The sequence below is a fragment of the Hyla sarda genome, chromosome 2 (genome assembly GCF_029499605.1).
Source record: "Hyla sarda isolate aHylSar1 chromosome 2, aHylSar1.hap1, whole genome shotgun sequence".
Lineage (NCBI taxonomy): Eukaryota > Metazoa > Chordata > Amphibia > Anura > Hylidae > Hyla > Hyla sarda.
This window is the reverse complement of record NC_079190.1, coordinates 160,827,175-160,841,044: the sequence shown is the minus strand read 5'-3', so window position 1 is coordinate 160,841,044 and position 13,870 is coordinate 160,827,175. Positions and strand designations below refer to the sequence as shown.

Sequence of the window (13,870 nt, the reverse complement as noted above, 5' to 3'; positions counted from 1 at the left end):
GAATAAAAAAAGACTAGTTGGCATCATATATTACATATTACACGTGTATAGGGGTGGTGTGTTAAAAAGTTCTGTTAGTATAGCAGAATAGCTTTAGTTTTTTCTTATATAGGAAATGTTGAGCAAGAATTGAATCACATGCATTACTAGATGTCTATGTAATCCAAGCTTATTTATTATTCTGTGAATTTGTAACCAAAATGATGATGATGATACCCACAGCCTGCTTTCTAGAGGAATGTATTAAAGATAGAAGCACTAGTCCATTTTGCAGTCTGTCAAGAGAAATGAGTATTTTACAACCTACATTGTCAACGAGACGAGAAACCTAGTTCATAGAGAACAGAGATATGAAAAGAGATTCTGTGTTTTTGTCTTGTACATTTTCTGTGCTAAAAATGTTAATATCCATTTCCTAGAGGAGTTATTGAACCATTGAAGTCTTTTTCCCTTTGAGCCTATATAATTTATGGAACTTTTCATTCACGGCATGGCACATTAATAGCATTGGCATTAACCCTGTTGCTAGAGGGCCCTGCAACACAGTGAGATGGTTCCACTGGAGAGCGGAGGGACTGAGTGAATTATACATAAAACACAACACTTTCCACAGATTGACTAACAACAATTGTATACAACTTTGTTAAAAGGAAAATGACAGAACTACATATAGGATAAAGAGAAGCTAAGGATCATAAGGAAGGAACAATGCACACATACTGCCTTTGGGTACAGAGACACAGGGGGGAAATGATGAGGTAAATATAAATACAGTCCACAGACACAGACCAACCGACCTTGCCGTCTGAGTCTTCTTTTCCTGAGGCCAAAGATTCGCACTTTGGAGAAGATATCCACCAGGTTGCCATTGCAAAGGCCTCGATTTTTGCTCGGGCTACTACGCCTCTTGCTGGCTGAAGGACGGTCCAAGTGCTGCTCCCTTGCCTGCCGCTTTTGACGGATCAGTCCACTTGCAATAGCTGCTGCCATGCCACCTCCCGTGCACCCTTACCGGGCAAGGGACCTCGGAGAGGGAGGGGCTGGCAGGAAGTTGTGGTGGGACACCCCACCAGGCTTGAAAGAGCCCAGAAAAAAAAGATAGTCTGTGGAAGACACAGAGAAATAAGTAAAGGGGCTTAGCCCCTCTGGAGAATGGGATGCATCCCCCTTTTCTCTGTGCCGGATCACTTTAGAGAACCAGTGGTGAAGTGGGAGAGAAGAGAATGGAATATGAGAACCCACAGATGTCTCCTTTAACTGGAGCAGTGAACATTTGAAGTACACAGACAATATATGTAAGTATATAGATATTTATACATACATATAGGTAAAAGAGAGATACACAGCTAAAGTGTTGGTATGTTTCAAAAAGAACTTCTTTTGCAGCTTTCTCTCACCTCTTCCACTGAAGAAACTGGCATCAATGCTTGGTGGCAGGGCAAAGCTCAGTGAGGGGGGCTAAGCTTGGCTCCTCGGTGCCACCCACACACCAGACAGTGCCTGCTTCTCTTTAGCAAGAGAGCTGAAAAATCTGGATGAAGAAGATGGTTAAAGAGAGGAGGAAGGAGTAGGAGGAGGAATGGAATGGGGAGGCTGGCTTTTCACTGGCATTCGCATGGTCACAGGCAGCAGGTAAACAAAAGCTAAAGCATCCAATTCAGTAGCCTTGAGACGATGCTCTTGTGCACCTCTGAAAGTCCATGCCTCTTGATTCTCTACGATTTCAGGCACCAAGGAGCACTGCATGTGAAGCAGCATCAGGAGGCAATCTTCTTTCCTGCACGCTCTCTAATCAAATCATCCCCTCCTCTTCTCTCCACCCCTTTCCTTAAAAAAAAACACGGCACAGCTTTGTGCAATTTCCTTGAGAAATTGCTAGTTTATAACAGATCCAAGCTTCTTGCTCAGTTGGTGTTCTTGATTGTAATGCCTTTCTCTCCAGAAATTAAGCATGCTTAACAGTAGTCTTCTGGCTGGATTGCTTTTACTGCTTGCAGAGAAAGACGAGAGATAATTCCACCAGAAGCCAAACAGCCTCCTCTCTTCCGTCTACCCTTTCATTTTGCAAACAAGTGTCCGGCATAGTAAAAACCCTTTACCACATTACTGTAAAGTTGCATAAACCTCCCTCCTGGTGCATTAAACATACAGACTTTCCCTGGTGATGACAAAAAGAGATTGAAAAATGTATGCAAAAGAAAGCAGCTGCAAATAAGTAGTGAGACGGCGGCGGCACCGCATTAGGAATTCACAATGCCATAGTCCCACAAGCAATAAACTAATATATAATAAGAGACAAGGGAGAGCCCCTGTGAACGGAGGATGACAAGACGTGAAGCATCTGACAGCAGCAGGAGCAAAAGCAGGAAGTTTAGCAGATCAAATCCACAGGAGTGTCATCCCCAGATACCTTTGTCTTACACAGTCACATGCAGGAGGAGAGAGGAGTTTTCACGCCGTACCATAAGTGTGAAAAATTACCCACACCAATAGTTTCAGCCTAAGAGCTTCTCATCAATCTGTGTGCAATTTCACTTGCCTGACTTCCCTCCCTACCTTGCTCTATTTGCATGTTCCACTGTGATAAATGTGTGAATAACGCAGAGCGGCTGCAGAAAAGAAAAGAAGCGTAGATGGCTAGAGATGAAAAGCTTTCTACTTAGATGCATACAAATTATAAACAACAGTGTGATAAAGACTTGAAGCTGAAAAGGCTATTGCTGGGAAGGAAAAGAATAACACCTACAGCGTGAATGTCTTGTGGCCTCGGATCTCTCCCACGCAGCTCCGAGGCTTCCAGATCCAAAACATCTTACAACTCCAGAGACAACACAAACTTTTATCTTTCATTTAAGCCAAATCCACAGTCAACATGGAATCCTAAGAACAACATTTTTTAGCTTTTCAATCTCCAATGACACTCAATGGTTCAATGAGGAAGGAAGCTTCTCTTGTATCTCAACTAAACTCTTGTGTATGCAAAAAATAAAATGGATTTAGGGGCATCATCAGATTCTTCCAATATAGATGCAATAACCCAAGTGAGGACCTGAGTTTCCCACTAGCCTACAACCGATTTACCTCCATATCTGCTTGATTGCAAAACAACTGTTGGTCTTCTCTTGACCACAGGGTCATTGGGAGAATCTTGTGGGCACCGCTTAATCCTTTTCCATGATTTGGATTACATATGGAGCCATTCTTTGAGCTGAGCACCACTATTACCATAAATAAATAATATCCTTCTTGTATACACTGTCCATTGGTCCTAAAATACTATACCCTTATGTGCCATTCAGTGGAGAGCTGTGGATAATTTTTTATGGTTGGACTAAATTGTTTTGAATGTATACATATACAGTGTGTAACCTTCACATTAAATATTCTGAATTAAGAATTTGCTCTTTATTGGCAACCTTATCCAATATTAACTAATATTTAATAAATAGCAGTCCTGTTATATTTGACTTGTCTTCATACAACAGGTAGAAAGCTACAGGTTATATAAGACAGACTTATATAAGTAAGTATGTCTAAAACCAGATTGAATGAGTTAATATCTCCAATTTTGTTTTAAAGGGGTAGTCCAGTATCAAAAATGTATCGTCTATCTGCAGGTTAGGGAATAAGTGTCAGATTGTGGTGGGACCGACTGCTGGGACCCTACCAGGATCTCCCGCCTGACACCCCGGCTCTCTGCCTGAAAGGAGTGTGCCGACCATGGAACAAAGCTGTGGCTGACTCATCTCCTCCATGTATCTCTATGGGAGAGCCAGATATACCCGAATGCTGTATCTCTGGCTCCCCTATAGAGATGCATGGAGGGGATATGTCAGCCTCAACTTTGTACAGTGGTCATACGGGGTCAGGCGGTAGATCCCAGGGAGTCCCAGTGGTCGGATCCCAAGCAATCTGACACTGATCCCCTTTTCTGCGGATAGGGGATAACTTTTATTACACTGGATAACCTTCTAATAATAATGATAAGGAGTGCTGGGAGCGCCTGCATATACAGCGTTCATCTTTTTCTTTCCACCCTCTCCCGCTGGAGCTCTTCCTTTCACAAGGAGGGACTACCAGTGGAAATTCGGACGGAAAAATCTGAAGATTGCATGCCTGACCCAGCTTTCCCTCCGGAATCCATGGGGAACGCTCCGGTCTGAACCCGGTGGATCTGTCGGCACACCAGTAGTTGTGCCATTGCGATAAATGGTGTTGTGCTCTCAGCACAACACAACAAGGTGAACAACTCCTAAGCTATCCTGTAAATCATATACTTAATCCATAGGAGTAATGGCACATATAGCGCAAACATGCATACATGTTAAGGTGTAAGCAGATACTAAAAATCCTGTCCTTTTATGAATAATAATAATAATAATAAAAGCTTTACAGCATTCCTTTTTGGTATTCCTATAATAAACTATCCCTAGCATATCCCCATTAAGGATCAATTAGCGGCAATGAATAGCTTATTACTTAGGATGAAGTAATAAAAGAAGTAATGAAAGAAGCAAACGGGTGACTTTATGGTATGTAAGTGACTGCCGAATAAAGGGACTGGCAATGCAGATATACAAGTTCCCTTGTTTATAAATAGCTCATATATTCTCCCAAACGCTGCAATGAAGTCATAAATAAAACAAATATGATAAATATGAATAATTACGCCGATTTCTTTGATCTGCACCAATAGTCCACTGTGTATTTGTGGCTCCTAATTGGACTGATGAAGCTGAATTCATTTCAGCACCAGGGACAGCTCTTATATAAGGGAATAAGTAAACAATTCTGGCATATATCAGTGTCTGGAAACATTACACTGTATCCCATCACCCCAAATATGACATACAGCCCTCTATTTTTGAAGGTTTCCATTTTGTACTATCTTAGCAGGGAAAATATTTTGACATGACGACAGAATAGTGAATTCTGATTTTGAACCTAAACACTTGAAAGACATTTAATGTTTGATTTTTGGATACATTTAAAATATTTCTGATTAGAAGAAAAAAGGGAGTTGTGCATGTGTAACAAAAATGTTTACGCTTCTCGACAAGGCTGTTTTATTTCAAAGAAAACTCAAGAGAGCCATCTGCTGTCTTAATATATAATAACCAAACATAAGAGCCACATGGTGCATTTCCTTAGACAGACCGTTTGAATGGTTAATGTTTCCCGACCAGGAATCCTCTAGCTGTTGCAAAACTACAACTCCTTGCATGCCCGGACAGCCGAAGGCTGTCCGGGAATGCAGGGAGTTGTAGTTTTGAAACAGCTGGAGGCACCCAGCTTGGGAAACACTTCTCTAAAGTGATGGATTCCTTACCTATACGCTCCAGCTTATACAAAAATATACATCTTAGCATGTCCTGACTACTGGGATTTGGCATGGAATTTTGCTTGCCATTTTTAAAAATTGGCTCCATTGTTAAATAAGTACGGTGGTGCAGGACAACCTATCCCCTATCTGTAGGATAGGGGAGAAGTGTCTGATAACTGGGGGGTCCGACCGCTATGACCCCCTGTGTTCTCCGGCATGGCACCCCAGCACAGAGCTGTGTCAACCCCCGCACGAAGTGATGGCCGACAAGCCCTCTCCATGCATCACTATGGGAGAGCTGGAGATATAGCATTCCAGTATCTAAGGCTCTCCCATAGACATACATGGAGGGAGGCAGAGATCGCTCTGTGCACGAGGAGAGTAGGGGCGCTTGGCAGGAGATAGCGAGGGGGGTCCGAGCAATCGGAGTCTCGTAATCACACACCTTGGATAGAGGATAAGTTGTCCTGCACCACAATACTCCTTTTACTTTTCTATGGCCTGTTTTTATAAAGTGCAACCTGTGTCCAGTCAAATTAATAAGTAAATTGTTCTTTTTAGCAAGTAAAAATATCAGATTATTCTAATACCTTTTCAGCGTAATTAACTCTAACAATTAATAATAAAATGTATAAACAACATTATAATCCATAAACAATTTCAACAAAGTCTTTGTCTATTTTCAAATACGTTTAAACTAAAATGTCAATGTCTAAAATTTCAAGTTACTTGTATATATGAATTAATGAGGTCCCCATTCACCAATGATGTGACAGGTTAACTCGTTAACCTTTTAAAAGCAAACATTGGTACTCTTAACAACATTCTATGGTACTTTGACAAAGGAGTACAGTGGTCCCTCAACATACGATGGTAATCCGTTCCAAATTAACCATCGTTTGTTGAAACCATCATATGTTGAGGGATCCGTGCAATGTAAAGTATACTCACCTGTTATACTCACAGTTATACTCACCTGTCCCCGCCGCTCCGGACCCGTCACCGCTGCCCTGGATGTCGCCCTCCATCGCTGTCGCCGCGTCCCCGGGGTGTTCCCGCCACTCCGGAACGTCACCGCTGCCCGGGATCGTCGCTCTCACATGCGTGGCAAAGTGATGACGACGAAGGAGAGAGCTGGCGATGGAGGGGATCCCGAAGAGGACGGTCCGGAGCGCCGTGGACATGTAAGTGATCGACACCGGACCACAAGGGGCACCTTAAATGGCTATCCGGCGGCAGCTGAAGCAGTCTGCGCTGCCGGATAGCCATTTATGTGATGGCCCCAACATAGAAAAGCATCGTATATTGATGCTGCCTTCAACATGTGATGGCCTCTGAGAGGCCATCGTATGTTGAAATTATCGTATGTCGGGGCCATCGTAGGTCGAGGGGGTCACTGTACTAATGTAACTGTAACTATAAGGGATTTTTTTTTTACATTTTTGTTAAATCTTCCGTAATTTATTTAGCCTTCTTAAGATATTTTTAATACAGATATGATCGTTCCTGTATAGAGGAATGAAGCAATGCAGAATTGTTATAGTTTCTACATCGATCACACCAATACAGAAGTACCGGTGTAGGATTTAACCCTATCATTTACACTGCGACATATGGAGGATGACAAATTTTAGAGCGTAAATTGTGGGGTTGTGTCCTATACAGGTACTATACTGGTATGATCATGTAGAAGTAAAAGTAAAACTGTTACTTGGAAATTAATTAAACCAAAAGACACACGTGTAGAATATCAGTTGTCTTAACTAGTGTATGTCAACCAGGGTGCCTTCAGCTGTTCCAAAACTACAACGCACAGCATGCCCGGACAGCCTTTGGCTGTCCGGGCATGCTGGGCATTGTAGTTTTGCAACTGCTATAGGCCCTCTGATTGGGAAACACTGGTCTAGACAACGCCTTCTACTGGCTCATGAACAACCATTTTGCGGTTGGGTAAAAGTCAATAAAATTAAATAATTATAATAATGAATTATGTGTCCATCAAGTTCAACATATGTCCATCAAGTTCAACCAGGGAATTGAAGGGTAGGGGTGTGGCGTGATATTGGGGAAGGGATGGGATTTTATATTTCTTCATAAGCATTAATGTTATTTTGTTCCTGGAATGTATCTAATCCTGTTTTAAAGCTGTTAATTTTTCCTGCTGTGACCAGTTCCTGAGGTAGACTGTTCCATAAGTTCACAGCTCTCATGGTAAAGTACAATGAATTAATTAAATAAACCAAGTATGTTGCAATCTTTTTATTTTTCTTTCAAACCTAATATGATGTTAAATACGCCAATATGCTGCAAATGCCCAGATGTCTGCCACAATGGAAAGGCATAAGGAGGGATCAGAATAACAACATTACTGTCAAAACTGCTTCTTCAGTATACTGTACCTCATCTACAACCGGAGATGTCTCTGCAGAATGATAATCTTACCATATCTCTAACAGTACAAATGTAGGTATGCAGTCTAGTAAACCCAGTGTACCTCAAAACATAGTGGAGGAGATTAATCAAAACCTGTCCAGAGGAAAAGTTAACCAGTTGCCCATAGCAACCAATCAGATCACTTCTTTCATTTTACCACGGGCCTTTTCAAAAATGAAAGAAGTGATCTGGTTGGTTGCTATGGGCAACTGGTCAACTTTTCCTCTAAACAGGCAGTGTGTTTGTATGGGGAGGGGATCATACATAAAGCACATGCTTAGGTAAAATAGCAGAGTTGTCTAACACTTTGTCAGATATTTCGAACCTGAATATAGAAATATCACACTACTACGTGTCAGTTTGCTGGAAGTAACATCACAGCTTTCCTTTGAGATGCAAACAAAGAAAAGAAAAATCTAGCACAAGGGTCTCCATCCTATAGTTCTCTAGGTTAGTGGCCTCAAAGTGTGGCTCTCCAGATGTTGCAAAACTTCAACTCCCAGCATGCCCGGACAGATGTTGGCTGTCCGGGCATGCTGGGAGTTGAAGTTTTGCAACATCTGGAGGGCCGCACTTTGAGACCACTGCTCTGGGTGTTTGAAAAATACAATTTTTAGCATGTTATCATTTTGTAAGTGTCAAAAGTTGGAGACCACTGATGGAGGATTAAAGGGGTACTCCAGCCCCAAAACATCTTATCCCCTATCTTTTTTTTTTTATTCTTTATTTATAGTTTTATAGCAGAGAAGAGGAGATATAGACATTACATTCTTTAGACATCCATGAGTCAATATCAGTAAATGGTAGCTCTTAAAAAAAATAATAAAAACATTATAAATAAAAAAAAATGCTACCAAAAGGAAACATCAGATAAATACATTAAATACAACAACAAAAAACAAAAGAAAAAAACCCTCTTATGTACCCTTACAGCTGCCCTTCTCTTCCTCTCTGCTCTCTTCCTTTCCTCCTCACCCTTGCTATCCCCCCCCTCTCCCCCCTCCCCCACCCTATCCCACTTTCCCTCTCTCTACCCCCCCCCTGAAATTACCTAATTCTCTTCCACTTCCATAGACCCCTGGTAGTCCTTCCACGCCTGCCATGTACTCAGGAACCAAATCTCATCATCTCTGTTTGCTAGCCGTACATTCTCCAGGTGCATAGCATCGTTTACCTTGGTATACCAGAAGGCTATGCTATCCCCTATCCATCGGGTTAAGATGTCTGATCGCGGGGGTCCCACCACCATGCCCCCTCCCATAGACTTGCAATGAGGGGGTGGGGTGTGATGTCACATGGGGAGGAGTCATGACTTCACGATACCACGTCCCCGTGGCTGGGAGGCATAACACTGAGAGCCTCCAGCGCTTCCTGCAGTGCTTACAGTTGGGTGCTGCATGCTAGATTGCAGGGGTGCCCAGCGGCAGGACCCCCGCGATCAGACATCTTATTCCCTATCCTTTGGATAGGGGATGAGAAAGAAATAAAAAAGGTTGGGGCGGCCATGGACCATCCCACCCAAAGGGATGTGATGTCCCGCTGGGGTTATCAGCAATGACAGCACCTCACCTGGGAAGTGGGTGGAGTGGAAGGCGGTCAGGGCAGTTGTGCAGCTCGAAACCCCTATCCGTATCCGCAAGGGTACAGAAGCAATGGAGACAGAAAAAAGGAACAAGAAAAAGGGGGTTAATGGACGAGTGCTACTGCTAATAAGAGAAGGATTCAGGACGCCACTGTAGCACAGGACAGTTTATTAAGGTTCAAAGCAATAGGACAACGCATTTCGGCACTCCTAGGTGCCTTCCTCAGGTCCACGAAACAGTTAATGTATGACATCCTGTAGCCTGTGTTGTGCTCTGGTGGCGTGCTTTGGATAGGGGATAAGATGTCTTGGGGCCGGAGTACCCCTTTAAATTGGCACTGCGACCAAATACTGAATTATCCTACCATAGTGTACAATGCAAACTAAATATGTGTAGCTTTGTATTGTAATAAAACAGTATTATGCTACAGCAATACAAGGGGGACATATCCATTCGCAGAAGCTAGTGTTTTTTTTTGTTTTTTTTTTTAGCTTCTCAACTTACAATTTTGCTGCCATTTCCTCCCAATGTTTCTCATAGCGAGCGCTGAGCATTTTGGATTAGCACAAGTACACTTGCTAATTTATGCACTACTCCCACATGCTTACTTTCAGATCTTGCTTATATAATGCACTATGTGGGAGTTGGATACACAGACTGCGAGCGAGAGAAACAGCTGTGTGATAACACTTGTCATGGTGAATTTTACAACTCGAGTATTGCTGCATTGCTAATTGCGAGTGTTCTCAAACAAGTCTAATATCATTATCAAGGCTGATGTATCCCGCACTAATAACATGGGTACAAGTTCGCTGCTGGGCGCACTTGTTGTTTAGTTATCCTTATTTCATTACTTTGCGAAGAAAATGCATTTAGTGTCATATTTAAATGATTGTTCAGTGTAAACAACATATTTCTGAAACATATGATGGAGAGCGTGTCACAGCCCCATGAACAACAAAGTGTCCTAGAAATCAGTCTATTGTCTGCACGGATACTGACAGTAGGCAGCGGTAGACATGTATGAGATGCGGTACAGCCAGAAACATAGGCCCTGATTAACTAACAATGGAGTGTAGTTTTCCAAAGTAGTTACTCATTTTCCCAACATTTGTTTTTTTTTCCTTTTACACATATTCAGAGCTCAAATCCACCACATTTCATGTGAGAACATTAGTTATTATGTTGGGATTTTTCATAACTGGTTGGGACTTGCCCCTTTTTCAGTTTATTTATAAGTAAAGTGGAGAGTTAGTAGGGTTTTTTGGATTTCTTGTCGCATTGCGCCAGAAATTCTGTCTGCGCCAGATTTTGCGCCAGAATTGAAAAAAACCCGACCAACTATCCATTTTGCTAAGAAAACCCGAAAAAGGGGCGTGGCTGCAGGGAAAAGGGGGTATGGTCTCCGAAAAGGGGCGTGTGCCCAACATTTTCACAAAAATCCAACATATTTACTAAGGTTTCCACAGAAGATGTGGTGGATTTGAGATGAGGAAAACCCAACAGATCAGAGCTTGTGTAAAAAAAGCAAAATGTAGGAAAAGTGGAAAATGCAGGGAAACCTTTGTAAATACCGTGGAAAATAAATTGTAGGGAATTAAAAGAAACCTACACAACACTCTTAGTAAATGAGGGCCATTGTGTATAACTTGCAAATCTGCATCTGGTCCTTCCCACTGTATCATTTCTGTAGGTGTTAATTTTCCACTATAACCAAGGGTGGGCTTTCCGGCTGGTGAAATGTAGCTCTTACGTAATTGGACGCTAATGCTCACTTCATGATTAGTGTTGAGCGGCATAGGCCATATTCGAATTTGCAATATTTCGCGAATATATGGATGAATATTCGTCATATATTCGCTAAATTTGCATATTCGTAATATTTGCGTTTTATTTTCGCATATGCGAAAAATTTGCGTATGCGAAAAATAGCATATGTGAAAATTAGCATATACAAAATTAGCATATGCATATTAGCATATTCGCATATGCAAAAATTTGCACGGCAGTCTCACACAGTAGTGTTAGAGCCTTCTTTACACCACACAAGCTGGAAGCAGAGAGGGATGATCACTGTGATGTGTACTGTGAAAAAAAAAAAACAATATTCATAATTACGTATATATAGTGCTATATTCGCGAATAAAATTCATATCGAGAATATTCGCGAGCAACACTATTCATGATATCTCTTACTCTGAATCATTAGGACAGCAGTGGAAGAGAGAAGTTTCCAGACAGTTGTCACTTGTGGTGATGTTCTTTCTTTGTAAAGTTATGTACATATCTATGAATTGCAAGGACGCTTGTTGACCACATAAGAGCAAAGCAGTACAGAAAAAGAAGGTAGTGCTGCTTTCAATCCGGTGAGGCAAGACTTGAATTTTCTTTTGATCTCAAGGTAAAATGTCGCAGACTGCAACATGTTATGAACACCCTGTTCTTTATCAAAACATGAAACTATTAGAACAGCGTATTTGAAACGCAACGCAGACCGTGACATTCTATTTTGAGATCAAATAAAACATTCAAGTTTTACTGTACTGAATTGGAAGCTGGACTATCTTCTTTCTTGGACGACGAAGGAACTGCACGCTACTGGCAGGTGAGCGAGGTGCTACTTTCCCCTAATAAACTATAGTAGGGTCCAGAAGTGTTTGACCAGACGCTTTTTCACAGTTTGACCTCTGTGCATAACCACAAGGCATCCAAAACAAAGTCCTCAATATGTGACTAATGTTTAGACCTCAAGCGTTAGTTCAGTAGGAACCTTTTTAAGAATGACGGCCATTTTTTTTAGATTACATTTTTTAGATTTAGATGCATTTATTTCTGGAATATAATATTGAAGACTATATTATACAGAGAAGAGGGACTTTAGGAGCAACCAAATCAACAACTTGGTACATTCTCAAAAAGTAGGCAAGCTTGGCAATACCAAAAGGCAAGGAGAAGTATGGAAGAAAGTTAAGGGGGTGATTGAAGAATTATTTTCTTTTTAAAGGAAAACCCCTTCATAACATCATTAAAGGGGAATTCTGGCTTTATACATTTTATCCCCTATCCAGAGGATAGGAGATAAGATGTATGATCGCAGGGGTCCTGCTGCCCGGGACCCCCGTGATCTAGGTGCAGCACCCGGCATTCTGTGCCGGGCGCTGCCTCTGAGACGGGGACGTTACATCACAGCCACGCCCCCTAGTGATGTCACACCACACCCCTCCATTCATGTCTATGGGAGGGGGCGTGACGGCCGTCACGCCCCCTCCCATAGACATGAATGGATGAGGGGAGTGGCGTGACATCACTAGGGGACGTGGCCGTGACATCACGTCCCCGTCTCGAAGGCAGCACCCGGCACTGAATGCAGGGGGCTGCACCTAGATCGCGGGGGTCCCCAGTGGCGGGACCCCTGCGATCATGCATCCTATTCCCTAGATGTATAAAGCCGGAATACCCCTTTAACAGTCTTGAGAATGTAGGCATCATTTCTATTTAAATTCATTCAAATACCACAGAAATTATAGGATGACACTTAACATTATAGATGAATAAGGACCCAAAACATACCACAGAATCATGCCAAAGCAAAGAAATAGAAAATTCTTGGATCGCGGAGTGAGTCATCCAAGTTCAGTCTGATAGAGCGAGCTTTACGCTTGCTGAAGGCAATACTGAAAGAAGAAAGATCCAGAAACAAGCAGCAAGTGAAGGCAGCGGCAGGAAAGGGCTGGCATCTCAAGGGAGGAAACTTGGCATTTGGTGCTAAAGTCCATGTGTTCTGGGCAGACACTGACTGCAAAGTATTGGGCTCCAGTTATTAAAGTAATCCTTAACTTTCTAATTACCTATATTAATAACGTGAGAATGAAGGGACTATGTAAAAAATGGCCGTCATTTCTAAATAGTTAATGCAATATTTTTGCTAAGGCCTTGAGTTAAAGATGGAAATCTACACTTTAACCACATATTGAGGTCGATGTACAGATGATGACATTATAAGGATGTCAACATCTAAAATCCAAGTGTTTATGGCAAGGCTAAATGTGAATAAATCAACAACAATAAGTATGTTTTTATGTTTGTGGCAAAGAGGGGAATTTTAGTTTTTAGGAAGAGCTTGTAACAGATTCTAGGTTAAATGGAGATGTGAAGGAAACCTAATCCTTATTTTTTGGATCTATTTCTGGTTTTCTCGGAAAAAACTAATTATAATCTGTGTGATTACCAAATGGTAAAATAAAATGTCCTCCCTTCTATTCTATTATCATTTAGTCATGTCTAGTTTTTAGTTACTGCTTGATATGAATGCACATGATGTGTGGGCCTGAAATGCATGAGCTCATGTTTGTTTTGACGGTAGGGTCACATGTAACGGACCCGCAGTGTATTTCACGCTAAGGATCCGCCGGTGGCCCGACTGATTTTGTGCCTTCAGCTGTTTACAAAACCGCCCCCCTTCCCCCGCCTCGCCCGCCCCTGGCCTGCTCGCCGCTATGAGCAGCCACACAGGAGGCCTGCGAGACGCTGA

The 13,870-nt window shown here is 42.1% G+C and overlaps 1 protein-coding gene across 2 annotated transcripts in view; it reads right to left on the bottom strand.

The window, feature by feature from the left end:
* FGF14 (fibroblast growth factor 14) overlaps positions 1-13,870 on the bottom strand; it is a 563,197-nt gene that overhangs the window by 214,311 nt on the left and 335,016 nt on the right. Inside the window, exon 1 of one of the 2 annotated variants that reach the window (XM_056555664.1) lies at positions 798-2,433. The exons of the other annotated variant lie outside the window; for it this stretch is intronic. Within the exon in view, the coding sequence (XP_056411639.1) occupies positions 798-990 (193 nt within the window). The 5' untranslated portion in view covers positions 991-2,433. Of the gene's footprint in view, positions 1-797; positions 2,434-13,870 lie in introns of those variants that run through there. 2 annotated transcript variants of the gene reach the window in all.